Raw genomic sequence first — 25,378 nt, forward strand, 5'->3', positions numbered from 1 at the left:
CCCCATTAAAATGCCACTTCTGATGGCATTTAGGGTCCACTCAGATAATCTCAGAAAATCTAATTTCATTATCTGTAATTTAATCACCTCTGTTACTATCTAAGGTCATAATTATTTTGGGGGGGATATATGGTAATCATCACACATTCTCCTGATTAGGACATGGACATACCCTTTGGGGGCCACCATTCAATACACTACAATGGTCAATAAGCACATAAATTTAGGCCATTACAGGATGGCCTTATGAAGAAAACAGAGCAGGGAGAAGGGATAAGAGAGTGACAGGGGATGCTATCTTTGATAAGGGAGGGCCTCTTTAATGAGGGGCATTGGAGTAGAGACCTACTTGAAGTAGTTGGGAAAGAAGTCTTTCAGGCAGAGGAATGAGTAACACAAAGGCCCTATAACTAGTTGTGTTTGAAGAGGTGAGAACCGATGTTGTTAGAGTAGAAATGTAGTAGGAGATGGGTCAGAGGCAGAATTTGAATTTTATTCTGAGTAAAAAGGGAAGCCATTGGCTTGACAGTAGAGGAGTAATTAGTCTGATTTATACTACTGTGACTGATAGAGAATAAATAATAGGGAGAGGGCACTGAACTAGTGTGACCATTTAAGAAAGTACTGTGATACTCCAGGCAGGAATAGGACTAGCGTAGTGGCTATGGAGATGGTGAGAAGTGATATGATTTGGGATATATTTTGAAGGTTGAGCCATTAGGATTTGCTGACTGAGTGGCTATATGTGAGAGTAATAGAAGAGTCAAGGATGATTTTAATGTTCTTTTTGTGTATTTGGCTGGAAGGATATAAGTCACCACCAAGTAAGAGTTAGAAGATGTGGTGGGGAGAAAAGCAGATTTGGGGATCAAGAATTCTGTTTTGGAATTGAAAAGCCCTTTAAACATTCAAGTAGAGATACTCTATAGTGATTTGGCTACAGGAATCTGGAGTTCGGGGTGAAAGACATATGTCTTGGCATCATTGGTGAATAGCTGGTATTTAAAATCGCTGTGGAGTAAGTGTAAAATAGAAAAAGGACCAAGACCAAGACTGAGGAACTCTAAAATTAAGAAGTCAGGGCAATGTGGAGGAAATAAGAAACAGTTCTGGGAGTGAGTTAGTGAAGTAAAATCAAGAAAGTCTGCTGACCTGAAAACCAAAATAAGATGACTCAAGGAGGGGGCGCCTGGGTGGCTCAGTTGGTTGGGCGACTGCCTTCGGCTCAGGTCATGATCCTGGAGTCCCGGGATCGAGTCCCGCATCGGGCTCCCTGCTCGGCGGGGAGCCTGCTTCTTCCTCTGACCCTCCCCCCTCTCATGTGCTCTCTCTCTCTCATTCTGTCTCAAATAAATAAAAATAAATAAAATCTTTAAAAAAAAAAAAGATGACTCAAGGAGGGAGTAGTCAACCATGTCAAAAGCTGCTGATAGATCAAGTAAGATGAGGATTGAGAATTTACCATTGAATTTATCAGTGGGCAGTCAATGGGAGTCGTGACAAGAACATTTTTGGTGGAGTGTGGGCACAAAATTCATCTAGAGTGAGCTCAGAAGGGAATTGGGAAAAAAAGAATGGTAGACAACTAATTTGGACAACTGCCATGAGTTTTCCTCTTAAGGGGAGGAGATAAATAAAGTAGTAGCTGGGGGAATTGTTTTTCAAAGATTGGAGGAATTACTATAAGATAATAGCATGCTGATAGAAATGCTCCTATTGAGAGGCAAGAATTGATACTGCAGGCAAAAGAATGAGTACAAAAGGGAAGTGCTCAAGTGAGAGGAAACAGGGTCCAGTGCCTGAGTGGTCAGTCAGCTTTGGGCAGGAGTAGGACATGTCTTTCTTATAACAAAGGGGAACTCAGTATATGGTTGATCTGTTAGTGTGAAGATGAACATGTTTTTCTGAGGGCTTTTATTTTCCCTATGCAATGAAAGACAAGGTCATCAGCTGAGAATGAGGAGAATGGAGAAGAAACAAGTGTGAGAAGGTGTGGAACAACCTTCCTGAGAAAGTAAATTGTCAAGCACAGTGTTGAATTATCTAGTGAATTTTCTAGGACATCACTATCCATAGAAATAGAATGCAAGCCGTGTATGGAATTTCAAACTTTCTAGCAGCCACCTTAAAAGGGTAAAATAAAACTGGTAAAATTATTTTTAATAATATATTTTATTTAACCAAATATGTTCAAAGTATTATCATTTCAGCATGTATCAGTATTAAAAAATGAGATCTTTTACATTCTTTTTTTTAGTATTAACTTCTTAAAAGCCAGTGTGCATTTTACATTTTCAAGCATATCTCAGTTCAGACGAGCCATATTCAAGTGCTCAATAGCCACATGTAGCCAATGGCTACCGTACTGGATATTGCAGGTCTAGGAAATGAAGTAGTACTAATGGATAATATGAGGTCCCCTTGAGATTGGGAACCATGAATTGAAGTGAAATTTGCATGGCTGTGTGTTGTACTCAAGCTACATTCAGAACTCATATAGAGATGTGGAATAAGCAGAGAGTTGGTCTTGACCAGGAATGGAGTTTTATCTACAGCATTCAACCAAAGGAAAAGAGAAGGAGTTGGTGACATGTACAACCAAATGATCATACAAATTGAGCATAGCACATAAGCCACAGAAGTAAGAGGTGGGGGCAGTGTGAAAAGGTGATAAAGACACAGAAGTTCTAGTAGAGTCAAGGAACTTTTAGAATTGTAGTTGTTATGCAATATACAAATATGTCTAAAATAATCCCTGCCCTCAGCAAGCTGATCTTGGTTGCAAGTATACCAGTAGCCTTGGTATAACATGGTATGTAATAATACCAGTATGAGTTCAGAGGAAGAAGAATCCATGTCCTACTAGGATGATCCAGGAGAGTGCAATGAGGAGGTAGTAGGTAAATCAGGACTTAAAGTATGAAATAGGGTTTTAATTGGTCTATGGGAAACACATTGCAAAATGAGGGGGAAAAAACACAAGAACAGATAGAAAGAAGCAAAAATGTTTAATATCTCTTGGGGATGAGAGTAAAAAAAAAAAAAGCCTTAATGTTAATATTTATTTAGAGAGAGCTATTGACTACAATGGGGAAGGCAGCCTATAAATAATGATAGGTCTTTAGAGAACAGTCCTGGGATAATTTCCCCAGGGAAAGAAAGACTTCACTGTAAAATATGGTGACAGTCCCAGAATACAATGTTTCCTAGGAATGAGAGAACTAAGTACCAAAGACTGTTTCCAAGAAATAAATGCCCTTCTTTTCTGGCCCACCTCACCCTTATACACACACACACACACACACACACACACACACACACACACATACCTTTCATCTTTCATTTAGAATTCAGTCCCATAAATGTAATTCTCTTCTATGGAATGGTCAGTTACATCTAAAGAGAAGGAATATATTTACCTTTCATCATTATATCCTGGGATAAAATTTTGGAACCAACTAGGATTAGAATATGTGGAATTTAAAAGGCTTTGACTACTACTAACACTTTATTTTTTAAAAGCAGATCTACTCTCACCATGCAGACCTAGTTTTTAATTCCTTCAGAAAATAAGCTGCACGTAGACAGTGTACTCTTTTTTCTAAATCTGATGCCATTTCTATTAAACTTTTAAGGGAAAGGCAGCATTGCAATTTACTTTGGTTCTCAATACAGTCATCATTAAACAACAGGAAATTTAGTTTTTCCTAAGCATGTTCAGATCACTGGTGCAAAAAAAAAAGTTAGCCTCTCTTTTCCTAGCTCTAAATATTTAGGGAAACCTGCCAGGGTATCCACTCCCTCCTGTTTTTCACAAGAATTTCCTACTTCAATTGGAATATTTAGAAACAGTAAGAAGAGCTACATGTTTCCACATGAGACTTTAATAATACTGTACTTTGTATTTACATATCATATATCCTTGGTACTTCATAGCTCATTATCATTGTAAATTTACAAATCAGTATATGAAAGCACAAGGCTTAGAAGCAATTCTTTTCCTGTCCAACAGTAAGTTATTAATGCCAGCATCGGAACTCATAATTACTGACACATGTGGTCCTACAACATCTAAAGATGATTTTCATAACATAAAATGAAATCCTCAGTAAGTAGAACATATCAATTGTCAAATATCCTATTTATTCAAGATAATTTTAAGAACCATGAAGCTTTAATCATATAACCATATATAAATAACCATATTAAATAACATATTAAACCACATAGGCCTACATTAATATAAGTATAGATAAATGTATCATTTGATCAAAACTAATACTTAATATGAATTAGTAAATATATACATATATAATCCTATCAGTTCCACAAAGTAGAATATATTTCAATCAAAAAGTAAGCAAATATCTCAACATACTTAAAAATGTGAACTACTGCTTTAAAAAATTTTCACCAACATGCTATAATCTAAAGGGTACAGACGCCATTGGTCAGACTGCTGTATATGTCATCAAGTCTCTCCTTGCTGGGGATAAAAGCATCCATTGTCTGCTGATTGAATTAGGAAGGTAAGATACCCAGTTCTCTTGGCAGTACCAGCTATGGTTTTAGTTCTGGTGTCTTGAACATCATATGTCTGGGAGATTCTGTAAGATCTGTCTCAAAGAAGCACAGGCTACCACGTGGGCATCTGAAGGAAGATTAGCAAGTGACTGAATCAGCTTCTTGACTATTGTCTTCAAACACTGGTGGGCAGCATTCAAATCTCTGTCAAACTGTTGTCCTTGAATTTGTAGAGCCAAATGACTGCAGATGTTTCTAAACTCAACACTATCCTGAAATAAACAGCAAACACAAGCAGTTAGATAGGTTATGGGGACATTTGTTGTGTTTTGTGTACCCAGCTTCCATTCCCATTTCTTCCCATCACAGGACCTCAATTATTTTCTGAGAGAACTACTGTCCTCCATTCTCAGCCTATGTGATTTGATCAAAGCTGACCCACCCACTCTACAACTCCAGGGACTAGGCCAATCAGAGACTACCACCCCTCAATCACTTTGGATTGGTCAGGAATGGACAAGTGACCTAACACAGACCAATAAGCCACAGTTCTAGAATGTCTGTTAGACTGGGAAAGAGAAGCTCTCTTTAGCTGGGGCTTTTGGAAGGCATCCTGCCACCATAAGGGGAGAATCCAAATGAGAATGAAGCCAGCACTGAAAAAAAAAAAAAAAAGAACCAAGGGATTAAAAGAGATTGATTCTAATTACATTCTCTGAGCATATTGATCCAGCCATACTTGAAAAATAAACCCCAGGATTTTTTGGTTATCTGAGTCAATAAATATGCCTTTTTTACTTAAGCCATTTGGAGTTGAGTTTCTGTTATTTGTTCCTAACAGAGCTTTAAAGAATACACAAACAGCCTCTGTTCCTATTATTCCATACTCATAGTCTTCAAAATTCCAACACAGGATTTGGTATTTAATGAACACAGAGTCAAGAACTTTCCAACGCAAATTTAGAAAGAATAGTTCCCAGGTAGTTTAAAAGAACAAAATAACTAAATATATTTTTAATTCCTAAATGTTCCACATTCTAAAATCCATTGTATAGAAATGGTACACTAAAATTATTCCAATAAACAAACAAACAAACAAATGAAATTATTCCATATCAGAGATAGTGTTGAATATATAATTTATTTTAAATACATGTAAATGACTCTCCACAGACTTCCAGTTCTGGTAACATGGCACACTTAGTTTCCCCAAAACCCTTTGGGGAAACTGAATTCTAAATAAAATAGAGCAAACATCCTTTCTGATATTGCAAGAACACAGTGGAAATCCCTAAGGGCCAGAGATAAAGGAAAAGTAGATTATTTTAGCTGCCCACCAATATTCATCAAAAAAAGAAAGTTAATCTGGAGCTGGGTTTGGGGTAGAGGATAAACTTGCCCCAACAACGCATAACTGTTGACTTGTACTACACAACAGCTGAAGTTGGGAGCTGCCCTCTATACCATCCATATACATGTTCTGGGAACACTCATGCTAAGAAATTAATTTAAAAATTGGAACTGGGCTGAAATATCCATGGATACATGGTAAAAGGAAATAAAAGCCTGTTCCATGGGGACACATCCACAACCCATGCCCCACAGAAGTATTCCCATAATACTCTGTCAAAGACAAACTCAGAATATGAAATTTAACATATCCACCATGATACAGCAGATACTAATACAGGGCAGAATTTCCAAGTATTTCAGCTAGAAACTATAAAATCTGTTTAAAGTGATTAAAAATATAAAAGAAGGAATAAAACACTTTTTAAGTAAAAACAGGCTTGGAAAAGAACCAAATACATTTCCAGAAATAACAACTATTTTGACAAATTAAAAACTCAATAGACCATTTAAACACCTGAATACATTCGAACTGAGGAATAGTAAACTGGATGATGAATATGAGAAAATTACTCAGAATGTAAGATAAAAAGCCAGACATAGGAATTATGAATGGGAAGTTAAACAACATGGATGATAAATAATGAAGCCCAACAGATACACTTCCAGGAGAAAGAGAGAGGTTGGGGGAGAAGAGGGGAGACAATATTTAAAGAGAATAATGAATAAGAATTATTCAAAATTGATCCAAAACATGAATCCAGGTTCACGAACATAAATTCAGGAAGTAAAATGAGATTCCAATCTAAACTTATTAAGGCAAAACTACTCTTAAAAGCAACCAGGGGGTGGGGGGGAAGACTGATGGCTTTCAAGGGATGACAAGACAGACTGCCAACTACTAAGCTACAATGATTGAAGTCAGAAAAGAATGGGATAATTTTTCAAATAATTGTCAACATAGAATTTTTTTTAATCCAACAAAACTATTAATTAAACATCAGGGCAAAATAAATATGCCTTCATTTAAAAGGACAATAGGCATTACCACCCTCACTGTCATATTTTCCTAGAGATGTAATTCAGAAAGGGGACATTCAATTCAGAAGGAAAGAATGAGACACAAGAAGCAACAATGAACAGAGAAACTTAAAAATATGATGTAAATCTAAAGAATTGATTGTTCAAAACCAAAATTATAACAATTAACTTGGGACTTACAAAAGCAAGATGGTTCCAAAATGCTGAATAGTAGTAACATGTGGGATGGAGTGGCATTCTAAGGCATTGTACTATTTAGAAAAGTGGCAAAGTTGATAAATTTCAGACTTATTTCAGTATGCGTGTGAGAAATATAAGGGTTATCATTAAAGGACAGAAATAATATGTAAAACTTCAAAGCAGACAAAAGGAATATTAAAACTTAATTGATTCTATTTTTAGAAGGTAAAAATGAAGAAATATATAAACATAAATCAAGGGGAACAGAAAACACCAAATCAGACAACTTTTGAAATACAGTGGTTACCAGACTGGATTTTAAAAGATCTGTTGATAAGTTCTTTACAAGAAACACATTCAAAACTAAAAATACCAAAAGACTTAAAGTAAATGAATGCTAAAATATATACAAGGCAAAGAGAAGCCAAAACAAAGCCAGGAAAATCATTATTAAGGATAAAATAAGCTACAGTTAATAAAAGGAACCCCAAGAAGGTATAACAATTTTGTACTTTGTGTGTGCCTAATATGATTATCTTAATTTACATTCAATCCATAAACATAAAAAACTGATTTCTACCCAGCTTTCTGAGACACATAAATCAAACAACAAAATGATCAGCCTGGAGAGAAAAGACTGAAACACTAATCACAAGCTTGGCCCAATAAAGATAAGCAAATACAAATTTTCCCAAAGATATATGGAATATTTATGAAAGCTGACTGTATTATAATATGCCAAAAGTAAATTCTTAATGAATATCTAGTAGTCTATATCATACAAATCACAATGCAAATAAATGAGAAATCAGTAACATAACCTTCCCAATACATACATGACTTAAAAATCTACTTCCAAATAATCCATGGATCAGTGAAAAAATAATTGAAATTTTAAAATACTTTACACTGAACAATTATGGACATAATATATCACAAACTTGTGGGACACACCTGCATTGAGAAATTCATACACTTAATGCTATTTAAGTAAAGAATAATCACTGAAAAAGCATGAGCTAAGAATTCAACTCAAGAACTTAGGAAAAGAAAAAACATAATCCAAAAGAAAATGAAAGAAAGAGCTAAAAGCTGAACTGAAGTTTTTTTGTTCTTTTAATTTTTTTAATTTTTTTTTTATTTTTTAAATTTTATTGTTATGTTAGTCACCATAGAATACTGACCTGAAGTTTGAAACTAGAATTTTCTTCCTGATTCTGTGTAGAAAGAGAAGCTATTCTTCTCCCTAACAAAAACTCTGTCACTTGGGTTAGAAGGACCTGCGTCTCTGGCAAAGTGTTTATTAGAGAACATCTTCTGGGAAACAAAACAAACTTTCATCTATTGAGTTTTGCCAACAATGGCAGCAGGACCCCAGTGTGAGTAAAGTGCTGGGATAGAAAAATCAACACAACACGCCATAGTTCCTTTACTCAAGTATTCACAGGCTACCATGCTTCTTGTTTTTTCTTCCTCTTTAAAGCATTCTAGCTTCCCCGCCTTTGCGTGTTGCTCATTTCTGCTTAGAAGGTATCAAGGGGCTACTTAGATAATCTCTCCCATAGTTTTTGGAGTAACCTATATTCCTGGAGCATATTGCTTGAGAATGGGAAAGTAGAGGGGAAAAATATGCCTCTGGACTACTTCCCCTAGATCCACATCAAGGGAAATTGTCTGCTTGCTTTATAGAAGTAATCCAACTCTAAGTACAAAGTGGAAGGATCAAAGACAACATGCAAAGGGAAATTCAAAATTGAAGGAACCACTGAAATGTGTGCTGACGTGTGCCTATTAGCCAGTCTGCAAAGGCATTCATCACCCAAATAAGATTAAAATGCCTTTAAAAATATGTTTGTGGGCCTAAAATCTGAAGTCAATTTCACGTTTACTGTAAAGAATCAAAGAAGGCATCACTTGGGGCAAAGTATACATGTAATAAAATTCCACTCCTGGCCTGTACTGGTCCCCGAGGCCGTGGGTAAACTTCAGATCTCTGGCAAGCTTTGCAAAGTCTCTTTATTTTACTCCTTTAGTACAGTATTTCTTCTTAATCCTTTCTCAAATATATTAACAGTCAAAGAAGACGAATTAATAGGCATGGGCTTTCCATGGGACTCTTAAGCCTGGGAATGGAAAAATAAAACAGGTGGTTGCTTCTCTTCCTTTCTGAAGGGTCTGAAGGCCAACTGTGGATCCAATGATCATGGCCTCCAACCAAACCTCTACTGATTCTGTTGCATAGGCGGGGGCCAAAAATTCACAGCATTGAGGCAGTGGCATATTGAATGGTTCATGGGCTTTCAGTAGAAAATCACATGATCAATATTCATAATGATTTTGTGTATGGTGCTTTCCATTCAATGACAGAACACATCCTCCCAGCAGCTTTTATTTAGCAAGTCCCAGATGCTTCCAGAAATGATGAAATAGCCTACGTAGGGTTTGAGCATGCTGCCAGAATTAGAAAATTATGACTTAGCAATCTAAAGACAGGTTTTGGAACTTCTAAAGCCTTGTGTAATTTCAGACTCTGGATATGAAATGTATTGGTTGTTACAGTGGTTCAAACTGATAGGGGGCATTTACATTTTATAGTGACTCAACCAATCTACTGCGGCAATGGCCTCAGACTCAGTTAATGCAACAGTTACATTTCTTTGAAACATGTGAAGTCTCCACTACATGATTGACCACACTGGGTAAAAAGCAGTAAGACACGAGTACCTAGTCTCTAAAAAGCTTTTAACCTAGTAGGAGGATTGAGGCACATAGAACATATACCCAAATGTCCAATGAAATGGAATGGGGGTTCTGGTAAAAACACAAAAACCCAACCTTACAGAAGAATAGACATTTATAGACTCATAATCCAAGCACTTTAGAGAGTTATACAAAGCTCTTCCTGATGTGTGAGTCCTTTCTAGAGCATACCTGGTGTCACACTGTTTGCCACACAGGAGAAACCCATGTGCTTAGGAGGCAACTCTTGGCTCTAGTTTCCAGAACATTTTTCCCTTAATTCTTAGCTGAAATCTGCCCTGTAGTAGACAGAATAATGGCCTCCCAAAGATGTCCATGTCCTAATCCCCAAAACCTGTGAGCATTTTACCCTATGTGGCAAAAAGGACTTTCCAGATGTTAGTAAGGATCATAGCCCTCCAGGCACCTGAAAAGACCCCTGGGATGCTGGGGTTATTCCTTCACAAGCACTGGACTTGCCGTCGGAGGCCTGGTTCTGTCCCTTTGACAGGACATCCATGGACAAGACATTTTATCTATGGAATAATCAGTTTTCTAATGTGTAAAATGGAAACAAATAGCTACCACATGGAGACACTGTGAAGGTCAAATAAGCTCATGGTCATGCAAACTTTGAATTTATAAGGCACTCCATCCATCTAAAGTTGTGCATAAAGTACTCCACTAGATGGGAGGTCAGCAAGAAGGAGAGAGGGGGAAGGAAGGACAGAAAAGAAAAGAACAATATGCTCTATAGAAGGTGGGAATCTAACTGGTGGAGATGAAACTATTCAAGCTGTTCAGAAGAGATGTCACACAGAATAAGATTAAGGCTCCGAAAGAGTGGCCAAGCTCACCTCGTATCAATCAGGATGACTACTATCGAAAAAAACCCTGAAAATAGCCAGTGTTGGTGAGGATGTGGAGAAACTGCAGCCCTCATGCACTGCCGACAGGAACGTAAAATCACACACACGCCACTACGGAAAACAGCATGGAGGCTCCTCAAAAAAACGAAAAATGGAATTATCATATGATCCAGCAATTCCACTTCCGGAATATGTATTCAAAAGGATTGAAATCAGGATCTTAAAGAGATATTTGCACACCCATGTTCCTCACTATTCACAATAGCCAAGAGGTGAAAGCAGCTCAAGGGTCCATTGACAAACGAATGGATGAACAAACTATGGTGTATACATAGAATGAAATACTACTTAGCCTTAAAAAGGAAGGAAATTCTGGAACGTGCTCCAACATGAATGGACCTTGAAGACGTTATGCTCACTGAAATAAACCAGACACGAAAAGATAAATACCGTATGATTCCGCTTACTCGCAGTACTTAGAGTCATCAAACTCACAGAAAGAGAGAAGAATGGTGGATGCCAGAGGCAAGGGGAGGGGGAAATGGGCATTTGTTGTTTATTGTGTACAGAGTTTCAGATTTACAAGATGAAAAAAATTTTGGAGATCGGTTGCACAATAATGTGAATGCTCTTGATACTGCTGAGCTATACATGAAAAATGGTCAATTTTATGTTACACTCTTTTTTTTAACCACAATAAAATTAAAAAAAAAAAGTGGTCAAGACCATCAGAGTGCTCTAGCCTTTGCAGAAGGGACTGAAGTTTAGGATGAGGCATCAGGGTAGGCTGTACAGATGTTACAAGACAGCTGGTGCAGGGAATGCAGTCTTTGCCTCTCAGGCAAGAGATGGCCCTCCCGGTTAGAATGAACAACACAAGCAAAGGCCTGAAGTCAAGTAGGGGCTGGGACTGGGAGGAGGCCAGTCTGAAAAGAGCAGAGCTTTGTGCTGGGAATGAGGACACAAACTAGTGTGGGAGCCTTGAGTGCCACAGTAAAGTCCCTGATCACTTCCAAGCATGGAGATGACATGGCAAGCCAGCATTTTAAAAACACTGGTCTGACTTAACCTGCTAGGTACAGGATCCAAAGCCAGGCTTCTGATCTACCTTGTCTCACTCAAGCCTCACAATGGTCCGTGAATGACCGATGAAGAAACGTGGCTTAGAGAGATAAAGCAACATAACCAAGTCGCACAGCAAATGAGGGGCAGAGCTTGAATTATCCTCTCTTCCCAAGCTCAAATTTTTATCCAAGACCCGCCCCAAATTTAGAAACTGGGCTGGGTACAGTGATGACTCCGAGAGCACAGCTCACTACCCACGGCGGGAGACAGACTGGGGAACTTGAACTACAGGGCCTCAGATGCCCTAGTGGGATGAGCAGGGATATCATGAAAGCAAGCAGGGGAAGCACCAACCTAGCTTTGAGATGGAACAAAAATGTCTACAAGTGAATGTTTCTTTTTTGGCCATATTCACACTATTTTTCTTGAGGTTAACTGAGTGTTAATGAAGCTCCAATTGGCATTGGTCACATCCAAATTGAAGATTGGTCTGTTGGCCCATCCCTCTTCCCTGCAACATAATTGAGAGGTTTGGCTGTCTGGAAGATATTCAAGGCGTGGAACCTTCTACACCCCATGTCAAGCCAACTCCTAGCTAATCAGAGACCCTCCCTAACTGGAGCTCTCTCTTCCTCCATTCTGTTCTCTCCTGCCCAGTGTAAGGGAGGTCTCTTAGAAAAACTGCCACACTTGCACTTTTCTGCATTATGCATTGTGTTTATTAGGAATGCACACATCTGGAATCTTTGAGCAACTGCAAATGCACCTGCAAAGTCCAAAAGGGAAAAAAAGCTGGAACTTTTTTAGCTTTGTACTGAAAATAAGCACTCCCATCAAAACTGTAGTCTTGAAGGCAAGAAGAATCTGGCATCAACAGTCAGCTTCAAAGCTTATTTTCTGAAACCAACACCAATGGGTAATCGAGTAAAAAATACAATATGACTTTATAGGCTCTACAATGCAGATCACTTTTAAACAATCCACAAGGAAGATTTTTGGGTTTTTTCCTACCTCATCACCTTCAAAATCACTGCTCGATCTACATAAACTCTAAGTCAGCTCATATCCCCTTCACCACTGGCTTTAAAATAAGTTGGTTCTTTTCAAGACAGTCACATCTTGAGCTATACTCTCTTACAATGGCCTCCACAAATTTGTTTCTTCTCACATTTTCCTTTCTCGCTCCCCCTGAATGCTTAATGCTCCCTATGGAGAGCACTGAAGAAAGAGCTCTTCCCAGCTTTCTGTGATGGGGCCTCCTGACCTTAATGAACTTCAGCAGACCACTCTCCACTACAGGTCCCCAGGGCTGGGCCCCCCAAAGGAGCACAAATCCCTTCCCCAGACCCATCACGATCCTCCATACTGGATGTGTACCTAAAATGGGAATGCCATTTCTCTATTTAGAGGGATGTTGTGAAAACCATGCTATCAGAAACAGTATACTACAAATTGCCCCCTTGGTTCATCAACATCTGGCTTTGAACTACAAATTCACAGGGCCCAGAGGAGCCACCAGTTGCCTGAACCCAAGGTCAATCTCAAATAGGTATGTAACCGTGTGTTAATAAAACACTCAGTGAAGAACTAAAGTATCTGCCAGTCACCATAAAAAGTCTATTGTCCACAGGAAATTAAACATTTTTACTTGTGGTGTACCCAGTGTAAATGCTCACAAGTAACTAAGGTTTTTTATGCATTTGCTTTGGGTATGGTACCATTTTCATTAGAAAAGTCCAGTTAAAACACTTTATGATGGATATAAGCACTTAATTCAGGTATGCTCATAAGGCAAATCCCAAAATTATAAAACAAAGCACGGCAGCATTTCCACTAAGATGTTAAACATAAGTAGTTTTGTTTTAGGGCCTTCCTGCAACATCTTTCCCAAAATTTTCATTTTGGCAATTGTAAATGTCCTGATTTTCCTATCATTCACATTATGAGCAAGGACAAAGCTATAATTAAGCTACTTGTAGTCACTGGGCCTTTTTGTCACAGAAAACCACGATTTTATCCCAAATGAAGAGCAATTCTCTGGCTATGCTATTTTTTTTTTTAAGATTTTATTTATTTATTTGAGAGAGAGAGAATGAGAGAAAGAGAGCATGAGAAGGAGGAGGGTCAGAGGGAGAAGCAGACTCCCTGCCGAGCAGGGAGCCCGATACGGGACTCGATCCCAGGACTCCAGGATCATGACCTGAGCCGAAGGCAGTCGCTTAACCAACTGAGCCACCCAGGCGCCCGCTGGCTATGCTATTAATCATATAACCCTGAGCATTTATTTCTTCAATAGTTTGCTAGCAATTTTTAAAGACACGATTCCCAAATTTGCAGAAAGTCTTCACACTCATGTTAATGAGGAAAAAAAGCATTCATCACCAATGTCTTCCTCTGAGTGACCCAATGTTCACACCTGCAGTTTGCAAAGAGCATTAGCAGTGACTGTGAAGCCAAAGCCAGTGGTTTTATAACTGCCGTTCTTGGTATGTAGAATGAGAAAACCAGCAACGATTACTGAGCTTGATGGAACAACTGGTACCAGAATCAGCTAATTGGAATGGGTGAACTCACAGGCAAGTTTAATCTGTAATAGCAGGAAAGTTCTCCTGCTTCTGAAAGTTGGCATCAGCCATAGTTTCCATGAAACTTGCATTAGAGCAGAACTCTTGGAAACTATAAGTGTTTTTGACTCTCAAAGGAAGACAGAAAAACTCAATCAGAGTGACTTCATAATTGGCTTGGTTAATGGTGTCTATATGAGTTGGTCATTTTTAGGCAGTTCTTAAAATCCTAGACTGGCTTCCATCTGGTCCTGTGCACATTTCTATGCTCTCTTTGAGTGGTGAGTGCCTAAGACATTCATGATAGTTATTACTAGTTTGATAATGATTTCCTACATTCAACTGGTGCTTTGGGTCACTATGTAATGTGGCCATCATATAAAGAGACACACAAATCACCCAGTATAATGGGTTAAATGGTGTCTCCCCACAAAAAAAAAGTCCATGTGTTGAAACATAACCTCCAGTTTGACTGTACTGGAAATAGGACCTTTAGGGAGGTAATTAAGGTTATATGAGGTCATAAGGGTGGGGCCCTAACCCAATAGGGTCAGTGTCCTTGTAAGAAGAGGAAGAGACATCCAAGATCTCTCTCTCTCCCTCTCTGCATGCACAGAGGACAAACTATTCAAGACAGAGCAGGAAGGTGGCAGTCTATGAACTAGGAAGAAAGACCTTACTAGAAACCAAATTTTTGATCTTCAGCTTTCCAGCCTTCAGAACAATGAGAAAATAAATGTCTGTGGTTTAAGCCACCCCATCTATGGCATTTTGTCATGACAGCCCAAGCTGACCAAGATACCCAGTCTACAAGGTGACTGTTGCAGCCCAAGCAGTGTGCAGTGCACAGCCCGTCCAACGCTGCCCTGTCTACCAACCAGACACACTCATGGAATTTATTTCTGCATGACATTCATCACACCTCTTTAATCCAGCACTGTGATTTGGTAGAAAAAGCCAGATAAAACCATGTTTGGACCATGGGCCATCACTTTCCAGCTGTGAGATCTTTAGCAAAATCCTAAATTCCTCTGAGTCTCAGTTTTCTCCTGTAATAAATGTTTTCTAGCTGGTTAACTCTAGCCTCTCCAACAAATTTAACAAGACTCAGTACTGTGAAGCATTTTTTATCCACTCTAAAGAAACTCACTTCATGTAGTTTTTGCACATGTGTGATAATCTCTAAATATTCAGGAAGAATATTAAGTGTCGGTATCTTTAAGAAAAGAGTAAAATGCTATAAAAAGAAGTCCATTAGTATTGTACTGAGAACTTCTCTGCCTTCATACCTGAAAATTTCACTTCCTTAAGCCTCAGTGGTTTGATCAGCAAGTCATTTGGGGACAACATCTCTAAGTCAGTCATCAGGCATGTGCTAAAGCCGACCTCTGGATAGTGGAGGCTTCTTGGAACTCTCCATGGGTCATCCTAACTTTGCTTTTGTCAACAGTCTCAGAAAAATCAATAGAGTCCATGGGTCAGATCCATCAATATCAGGACTGGAACTCACAACAATAATAGTCAATGAGAACGTGAGGCAACAACCTGTTAATAATAATAATAATAAAAGTTTAAAGGTATTGAGAGTTTGTATGGGCAGCCACTAGCTAAGACTTCATGTGCATTATCCTAATAACCCTGTAAGGTTAGATACCTCTATCCCCACTTTAAGGCAAGGAGACTGAGGCACAGGAAAGCTAAATATTTTGCCCAAGGGCCTACAGCAGGAAGTAGAATGGTAGGTTTGAAAGGCTCTGCAGGACCAGATCCCTGGGCTGTGCTGCGCTGTCTCTACTTTGGGTCCCTAATGCTTTTCATCTGGGCCGTGGGCTTTCATTCAAGTGAGTCCTCCTCCTCTCTGTGGCAAGGGTAACACTGTGGGAGAGAATTGATGTTAGAGGGATAGTTTCCACACACTTCCAAGTGATACACAGGTATTATTTCCATTAGCACAAATCCTCCTGAAATCATTCTGTGTCTAAAATCAATCCACATGTTCTTAATTTAAAAAATATAGAAAACGTGAAAGGAATTGGAGAAGACACACATAAATGGAAAGATATTCCATATTTTTGGATTGAAAGAATATATATATATTTAATATTGTTGAAATGTCCATACTACTCAAAGCAATTTACAGGTTCAGTGAAATACCTAATCAAAATTTCAATGGCCTACTTCACAGAACTAGAACAAGTAATTCTAAAATGTGTGTGGAACCACAAAAGACCCCAAATAGCCAAAGCAATTTTGAAAAAGAACAGAGCTGGAGGTACCATGCTCCCTGGTTTCAAGATATACTACAAAGCTACAGTAACCAAAACAGGATGATATTGGTATAAAAACAGACACATGAATCATTGGAACAGAATTAAGAGCCCACAAGTAAATCCACATAGATATGGACAATTAACCTACAACAAAGGAGACAAGAACATACAATGGAGAAAGGACAGTCTCTTCAATAAATGGTAATAAGAACACTCAACAGCCACAGGCAAAAGAATGAAACCAGACCACCATCTTAAACTATACACAAAAATTAATGCAAAATGTATTAAAGACTTGAAGGTAAGACGTGAAACCATAAAATTCCTAGGGGGAAAACAACATAAGCAGTAAATTCCTTGACATCAGTCTTAGGAACGTCTTTGTGGATCTGACTCTAAAGGCAATGGAAAGAAAAGCAAAAATAAACAAATATGGGCGCCTGGGTGGCTTAGTTGGTTAAGCGACTGCCTTTGGCTCAGGTCATGATCCCAGAGCCCTGGGATCAAGTCCAGCATTGGGCTTCCTTCTCAGCAGGGAGTCTGCTTCTCCCTCTGACCCTACCCCCTCTTGCGCTCTCTGTCACACTCTCTCTCTCAAATAAATAAATAAAATAAAATCTTTAAAAAAAAATTAAAAAATAAACAAATGTGACTACATCAAACAGAATCTCATTAGATTCTGCACAGCACAGGAAACCATCACCAAAATGAACAAACAACATATCGAATGGGAGAAGATATTTGCAAACCAAATATCTGACAAGGGGTTAATATCCAAATATATATAAAGAACTCCTACAACTCAACAACAAAAAAATAAATAAATTACCGGTTAAAAAATGTGCAAAGCATGTGAATAGACATTTCTTCAAAGAAAACATACAGATGGCCAAACAGGTACATGAAAAGATGCTCAACATCACTAATTATTAGAGAAATGCAAATCAAAAGCACAGTGAGATACCTCCCAACACCTGTTATAATGGCTATTTTCAAAAAGACAAGAAAGAACAAGTGTTGGTGAGGGTGTGGAGAAAAGGGAACCCTTGTGCACTGTTGGTGGGGCTGTAAATCAGTGCAGCCACTATGGAAAACAGTATGGAGATTCCTCAAAAAATTAAGAACAGAACTACCACATGACCCAGCTATTCCACTTCTGGGCATTTAACCCAAAAATATGAAAACACTAATTTTAAAAGATATATGCACCCCATGTTTATTGCAGCATTATTTACAATAGCCAAGATATGGAAGCAACCGAAATGTCCAGTGATAGATAAATGGATAAAGAGGTAGTGTGTGTGTGTGTATATATATATATATATATATATACACACACACACAAACCCACACACACAGTGGAATATTACTTAGCCATAAAAAAGATTTTATTTATTTATTTGACAGAGATTGCGAGAACAGGAACATAAGCAGGGGAAGTGAGAGAGGGAGCCCGATGCAGGGCTCGATCCCAGGACCCTGGGATCATGACCTGAGCTGAAGGCAGACACTTAATGACTGAGCCACCCAGGCGCCCCTACTTAGCCATAAAAAAGAATAAAATCTTGCCATTTGCAACAGCATGGATGGACCTTAAGGGTATTATGCTAAGTGACATAAGTCAGACAGAGAAAGGCAAATACTCTATGATTTCACTCATACGTGAAATCTAAAAGATGAAACGGGGCGCCTGGGTGGCTCAGTTGGTTAAGCGACTGCCTTCGGCTCAGGTCATGATCCTGGAGTCCCTGGATCGAGTCCCGCATCGGGCTCCCTGCTTGGCAGGGAGCCTGCTTCTGCCTCTGGCCCCCCCCCCCCTCATGTGCTCTCTCTCATTCTCTCTCTCTCAAATAAATAAATAAAATCTTTAAAATAAATAAATAAATAAATAAATAAATAAATAAATAAAAGATGAAACAAATGAACAAACAAAATAAAGACAAAGTCATCGATGCGGAGAACAGACTAGTGGTTCCCAGAAGGGAAGGGGGTTGAGGGGGGGTGAAATGGGTGAAGGCAGTCAACTGTATGCTGATGGATGGTAACTGGACTTATGGGGGTGATCACTTTGTAGTATATGCAGATGTCAAATTAACACTAGTAATAATGAAGCCAAGTCAGGATAACCAGCCCCCTGGAAAGACAGACTACTGTGCCCTTAAGTCTAAGTTCTTTGTAATCACTACTCTACAAATAGAGATATTACCTTTTCTCCAAACAGAAAACCAAGCAAAATTCCAAGATGTTGGCCAGGAGGCAAATCATCCAGAGAAACCTCTCCCTGTTTCTCTCCCTTCTGAAAGCACTCCCTATTCACTCAAAACTCATTATTCCCCTGCAGGTGAACAGGAGACTCCAGTAGAAAGACTACTTTGTGTTGGGGGTTGGGGGGACCAAACAACATTTCTTTATAAGAGACAAGAAGGAAGATGAGTAGAAGTGAGATTTTTTAGGTAGAGAGGAAGATATTTGTGTCCAATGGCCTCCATTTTCTCAGAAGAGGAGTGAGCCGGTTGAGGTTTGGATAAACAAAGCTTGAGAAGGATGGAAAATGTTGAGGACAAAAAGTCAAGTAGAAAGCGTTAGAAGGATTACCAAGTAGAAGTGATGGCTACATGATGTTCGAGTGGCATGATTTGTAGGCCACAGCAGAGAGCTCCAGTGCATCCGAGCTGGGCCAGGCCCTTGGAGAGTGGTCTCCAACCTGATCCCCCAACTGCAACCTCACCTGCTGTGACTTATCTAGGGTCAGGTCCTCGCCTCAGTCATTTCAACGGTTACCTTTGCCTGCAAGACAATTCAAGGCCCTCTGCATGACATGCAGGCCTTTCTTGCCATCTGACCCCACTTACCTGTCCAGCATCCTGTTTTACCTTCTGCCATAGTGAACTAATTTTAATTCGTTCACCTTTTCATTGCTTCTGGGCCTTGGATCACACAGCTCCCCTGAAATGTTTTTTCCTTTTCATGTCTGTGGGACAAACATTCTTTTTTTTTTTAAAGATTACTTCCTCCAAGAAGCCTTCCGAGACCACCTAAGGTAAAGCCGATCACTCAGTCTCTCCTTTTGCCAACATACATGTGCCCTGTATATGCCCCTAACATCACACAGCCCTTCCTATTTCAGCAATTCTAAGATGCACTCTTTTTCACATTTCAAAAATCTCTGACGTGATCTTACAATAGATGGTGCATCATAGTTTAATTGGCAGGATTTTTTATTTCTTTGTGGTATCAAAGAAAGGTGCATTCTACACGAGATCATTAGTGAAGTGCAGCTTCATTTTTTAACTTCCTAACGTGAGTGGGGCCGTGCTCCACCTTTGGAGGCGATCTTATTTTCCCTCCCCCCAACACACATTTGGGAATATTTGGTTGTATCAGTTTGTTGGGGGGGTGGGTAAGGCTGCTGGCATCTCCTGGGTTGAGGCCAAGGATGGTGCTAAACATCCTATAATGCACAGGACAACCCCACAATTGTCCAGCCCAAAATGTCAACAGCAGGAGATTGAGAAACCATCGTGTTAGAGTAACAATACTTTTTTGGGTGTATCATAGGCTTTATTATATTTAATTTCAAGTCAGTCTTTTACAGTGTATAGTAATCTAAAACATAGCAATTTTTTCCAAATCTTGGCTTGTAGAGCAAGAATAACAACTCTTGGGAACTGCTCTAAGCTTTCTTCATCATTCCCCCCTCATTTCCTTCTGCTAGCCTCCCAAGGGGAAGGAAGGAAGCAAAATTGGAAAGCCAAAAGACCTCAAAGAGATCTGTGACCTTAAACCAATTAGGCTAGTTAATGATAAGGTGGAGACTGGATCCCAAGACCTCCAGATTTCCACAGCCCCACTCAGCCTGAGGGGCAGCTACTGTGCTCCCTGGCTACACGGACCAGCACAGTTTGGTACCATGAGAGGAAACGGGCCCTACAAATAGGAGCTGCGTGACTTAGCAGGAGTTTAGCATTAGTATTCACGCTTTGACACCCGGGATCCACCCCGCTCTCACCCCCCTTTATGAGAATTTAGGTTGACTCTGTAAGGCCTCTGAACTCTGTGGGGAATTGGGTTTATGCAAAAATAATTTTGATTCTTAAGTGTGAAGGAACTTTAAATAAATCTAGGTGATTCTGTCATGCAAAAGGCAGAGGGGACTTAATAGGGGTATTGAAGGCTCTGGAGTAAGGGTTATTAATTTGGAAGCGGGGAGCAGGGACAGCTGTCCTCCATCCCAGGAGCTGCGCAAGTGGAAAGGGCCTTGGGCTAGAGCAGGAAGCTGATTGATGTGAGAGGGAGAAAGGAGTTCCAGGGGAAGGTTTTGGCAAGGCCTCCCCGCGTCTCAGTTCCGCAATCAGCTGGGCCCCAGGTGGACCCCGAGTTCCTGGACTCAAGTCCCAGGGCTGTCACCTCCCGCCTTCCGTCTCACAGACGCTGAATCCCCTGGACCGCTCAGGTTTTCAATGGGTGGCCCCTCCGGGCTTTATCCCGGCCCTGCAGCCCCGCCCTGCCGCGGGATCCTGCGCCCCAGCCGGGTGCTCGAGGCCAGACTCACCTTCAGATGGATGGGGAAGGACCGCTCCTGCTGGAGGGGGCCCAGCAGCGTCTGCTCCACGCTGACCAGCTCCGAGGTCGAGTCCACCACGCGGGCCAGCGCGCTGCGCATCGCCATCTGGGCCAGGGTGCAGGGCCCCCGACTCCTGGGGAAGGGCAGCAGCTCCGCGCCCCCTTCGGCGCCTCGCACCACTTCTACTTCTGGGGAGCTTGCCCGCGCCCCAGACCCGCCACTCCTGGGCCCCCGCCGCCCTCCCCCCTCTTCGCGCCCGGGCCCCAGCCGGGCCCTCCGCGGGCCTGTGCGACGCGCTGGGGCAGCGGACACGTGGTCTGGATCGCGCGGGATCCCCGCGTCGCCCGGACCGTCCCCCCAGCCCCACTCCTGCTGCAGCAGCTGCAGAGTCTGCAGAGCCACCATTTGGTGGCTGATGGAGGCCACTAAGGGCGCAGGGCTAGCCATCGCCTCTGCCGGCGGCTCCGCGCGCTCCGCGGGCAGGTGTAGCAGTGAGCGAGAGAGGCGGGGGCGTTTGGGGTCGCCAGGGTCACATTTCCCAACCCGCTTGTTGGCCTTGTTGCCTCTCGAGGGTGGAGCCTGCCCCGCAGGAGGTGACCAGCGCTGGCCCCCGAATTCCTATCCGAATGGGCGTGTCCGGACCCAAGGCTGCAGGAGGCACTGCTCCCGGTGCGCTCGAAAATCAGCCAATGCTGAGCGCGGGTTCTTCCTCTTCTCCAGGGCTTTGCTGGGAAAACCTGCTGCTTGGTGCAGAAGCATCTATCGGCAGGGATACCCCGCCCCCATCTCCTTTGAAGGATGCCTGTCAGTGATCATTCATGCCTTGGGTGCTGGGGGTGGCAGGTTAAAGACCTACCCTGAGCAAAAGTGCCAAAAGCCAGAGAAAGCTCGCAAAAGGAAGACCGATCCCGATCCTCCTCCCTCCCTTTCCTAACCCTAGGAGAATTTTCAGCAACTTCTTGGAGTAACCTTCAAGGCCTCGTGTCCCCAAACAAAAGAAGGGGACTTGTGTATGTGGAAGTTCTGCTCTTCTCTGCTTTGCTCAAGCCACACGCGCTCAGGGAATCTGGCGGCTAAAGAAGCATCAGGGCACAGCTGGGGAGGCCCGCTTCCCCAAGTGACTGGGGAAGCGCGGGTTTGGCACTGCCCAGACCAGGAGCCCAAGGACGTGGGCAGCGGGGTTTGAAGCTAAATCCTTTTACGAGCCATGAACCCAGGGACAGCTGTACAAATAGTTGCTGCTTTTAATTAAACCTAACTTTGCTGCTTCCTTGGCTTAGGAGAAAAGACTGGGAAATTTACGCTTTGATAGATTGGAACCTATTGTGATTACATTTTATTAAAAAAAAAAAAAGCAGCAGACATTTGAGGAGAATGGTGTGGAAAAGTGTTACCGAGTAGCATGGTTTTGGCTTTCTTCCTGCATGGAAAACCACTGAACATAACTTCACAACACAGGGAAGCGAGTACCAGGGGTGCAGGCACGTGACAGACACTGGACCCTCCTGACCTGGACAGTGGGATTTCCTGCTTCCTTTAGAAGGGAGAGTCCCCCCTTGGTGTGGTGGAGTAAGAACTGGAGAGGCCTTTGTGTGGGAAAGCTGCTCCAGTGAGTCTATTAGTCTAAAGGGCAGTCATCAGAGATATGCGGTGGAATTCAGGGTCCTTCAAGGTTTCGTCAACTGTAGGATAACATGACCCTGTATAATCCTCCCAACTCTCCAGTGAAGGTTCCTTCTAGTTCTCAGTGTTTTCTTCGCCTATGAAAACAAATCTGAATGCCAAGGTAAAGAAAACCTTTCTTAAACAAAAACGAGTATGTTCACACTAATTATAACTAAGTGAAAATGCATGTCTGTGCATTGACAGGAAATTACTTTGGAGGGAAGTAAATAGTTTGATGTTAATTAGATTCTCTTGATGAAGTTACTTAAGGTCATGATAAAAAAATAGAAAAATTCTTCTTTGAGTGTGTGTGTGTGTGTGTGTGTGAATCCTCAAATATTGAAATGCATTAGGGTTAGCAGAGACTAACCAGGAATAGCAAAAACTAACCCCTAATTTTCACAGAGCATGTCAGATCTCCAGGGGTGCTCCTCTTTCCAGATAGGCAGGAAATCCAGTTTCATGGACTAACTCTTCCACTATCAAATGGCTGACTGCAAAACCTTCTTGACAGATGGAATTCCAGCCAACAGCAGAATTGAAATCACTAGACGCAGCCTGACCTGAGGCCCCACTGTTCTACGTCCCAGGCTGACTCTGAGACCCATGAGATGAGCTGAACTTCAGGGAATATGAGAGAAGGGGCCAGAGAACCATGGGACCTATGGGATGGTACGTGCAGCTTCAATCACTGTCTGCGTTTCCTCATATCTTTTAGAGAGGCCTGGACTATCTAGCATCTCAAGGGTTGTTTGTCTTGGCCACGGACCACATTTTTCTTTGCCATGACCTTAGAATGGCTGCTGTTCCAAAGGCTCTGAGTGAGGAAAAGTATTCATGGGCTAGTGAGATGGGTCAGTGGCACAGCAGATCTGCCTTTGATCTGAACACCTCCGAAGTTATATACACTGGGCTACCAGACCAAGTGCTGAATTACACACTCCTTACTCACCATACTGACAGGTCAAAGCCACAGTGTAATAGAAGGCACACTGAAAGGGATGCAGTCCTGGACACCTGATATCTTGGATTCCTAATATCTATTTCACTATTTTATGGAAACATACCCTCATTTGCCAGGAGATATCGCTCCTCCTTCATGTTCAGTCCATACAGTCAGGAAGGAGGAGGCTGTCCCACTGCAGAGTGGGCTGGGGCATCTTAGGCTGGGGCCAATTACACATCATAGTCTCATGGTGAATGGTCAGGAAGGGGCATGTGACCCACCTGGAGCCAATATGACAATAATATTTAAGATGCTTTCAGCTGAATGTACTGTATAAAACAAAATAATGGAACTAGAAGAAAGTGTAGGCCAAAAGATGAAACAGCAAAAAAAAAGAATTCCTTTGTAACAAGAAAACTTAATATAAAGTCATTTAATCAATAAGAATAAATTATTGTCTCCCATCACAAGTCTTAAGGTAGTATGGCTCCAGGGCTGGTTAATCTTGAGGAGTGTCAGATCTCCAGGCATGCTCCTCTTTCCAGATACTCTGGAAATCCAGTTTCATGCAGCTCACCCTTCCACTATCAAGTGGCTGACTGCAATGACCCCTTCTGGATGTGAAACTAAGAAGATGTAAGTTATGGAGCTTCTGCAGGCCTCTCGTGAGTCCGAGGGGAGAGCCTGCAAGGAATGATCCAACACTAACGAGAGAACGCAAGGGATCTATAGAGAGAAGCTGGCGGTCTTACAACACCATCTGAGGCTTACGTTTAGCAGCATGAGGAGACAGCCCTACCTTTGAGCTTTTCAGTGATGCAGGCCACAAAAATCTCTTTTGGCTTGAGCCGCTTTAGGTTGAGTGTATGGCCTCTTGCAACAGAAAGTCACAACTAAAGCAAATTGCCTGACGCGTACTCTAGCGCAGATATGATGTTAACGGAGCAATCTGTGACCCAGAGCCCCTCAGGCAAAACATCCCTAAAAGGTCCCTCATGGCCATTTCCAGCAACACTTCTGTCATTCACCTAAACTTTCCACTATTTCAGCAATTGTGGGAAAACCTCTTTGAGCAACTCTGGTCATTGCCGACAACTGATGGGAGCATTAATAAATGAGCAATGGAAATACTCATGACCCTGGGTAATGTGAGATGAAAACTCAGTGAAGTGAGAAGCAGTGTTTTACCTGTTAATAAACATGAGAGAGTCTGGCTAGAGAAACAAGTATTCTGGCCCTTTTGTGACTCTAAAGGTTCTTTTCCACAGGATTCTTTCTTTTTTCTCCTTTTATTATTTCTTTTATTTGAGTGTAGTTGACACACAACATTACATCAGTTTCAGGCTCACCACAAGTGTAGCAAGATGGGAACTTGCACACGGAATCCTGAAGAAGGCTGGCCCAAGTGAGAACAGAAGGGAGATGGAGGAGGGTGCAGCCATGTGAAGCCTTCCTCAAAGGACTCGGCAGGGCCCAGGTACATTTGAACCCTCCTTATATACTTTGGCACTTTTCTCCAAATGGGATCCAAGAGAATTCCAGAAATGGAACTGTTAACCTTCAGCACACCCTGGCAAAGTTCACAGGCGGGAGCAAAACAA

General features: G+C 41.3%; 1 protein-coding gene across 1 annotated transcript; it reads right to left on the reverse strand.

Moving 5' to 3' along the window:
• Window positions 1-4,545: 4,545 nt before the first annotated feature.
• On the reverse strand, window positions 4,546-21,613 carry DLEU7 (deleted in lymphocytic leukemia 7). The gene is made up of 2 exons (XM_045867528.2): window positions 21,155-21,613; window positions 4,546-4,796 (listed from the first exon to the last, which is right to left on the reverse strand). Exons 1-2 carry the CDS (start codon window positions 21,611-21,613, stop codon window positions 4,590-4,592), a joined length of 666 nt encoding a protein of 221 aa, XP_045723484.1. The 3' UTR covers window positions 4,546-4,589.
• Between the last annotated feature and the right edge of the window lie 3,765 nt (window positions 21,614-25,378).

The sequence above is a fragment of the Mirounga angustirostris genome, unplaced genomic scaffold (assembly GCF_029215605.1).
Source record: "Mirounga angustirostris isolate CCGP_5_RB_7025 unplaced genomic scaffold, mMirAng1.0.hap1 SCAF_3, whole genome shotgun sequence".
Classification (NCBI taxonomy): Eukaryota; Metazoa; Chordata; class Mammalia; order Carnivora; family Phocidae; genus Mirounga; species Mirounga angustirostris.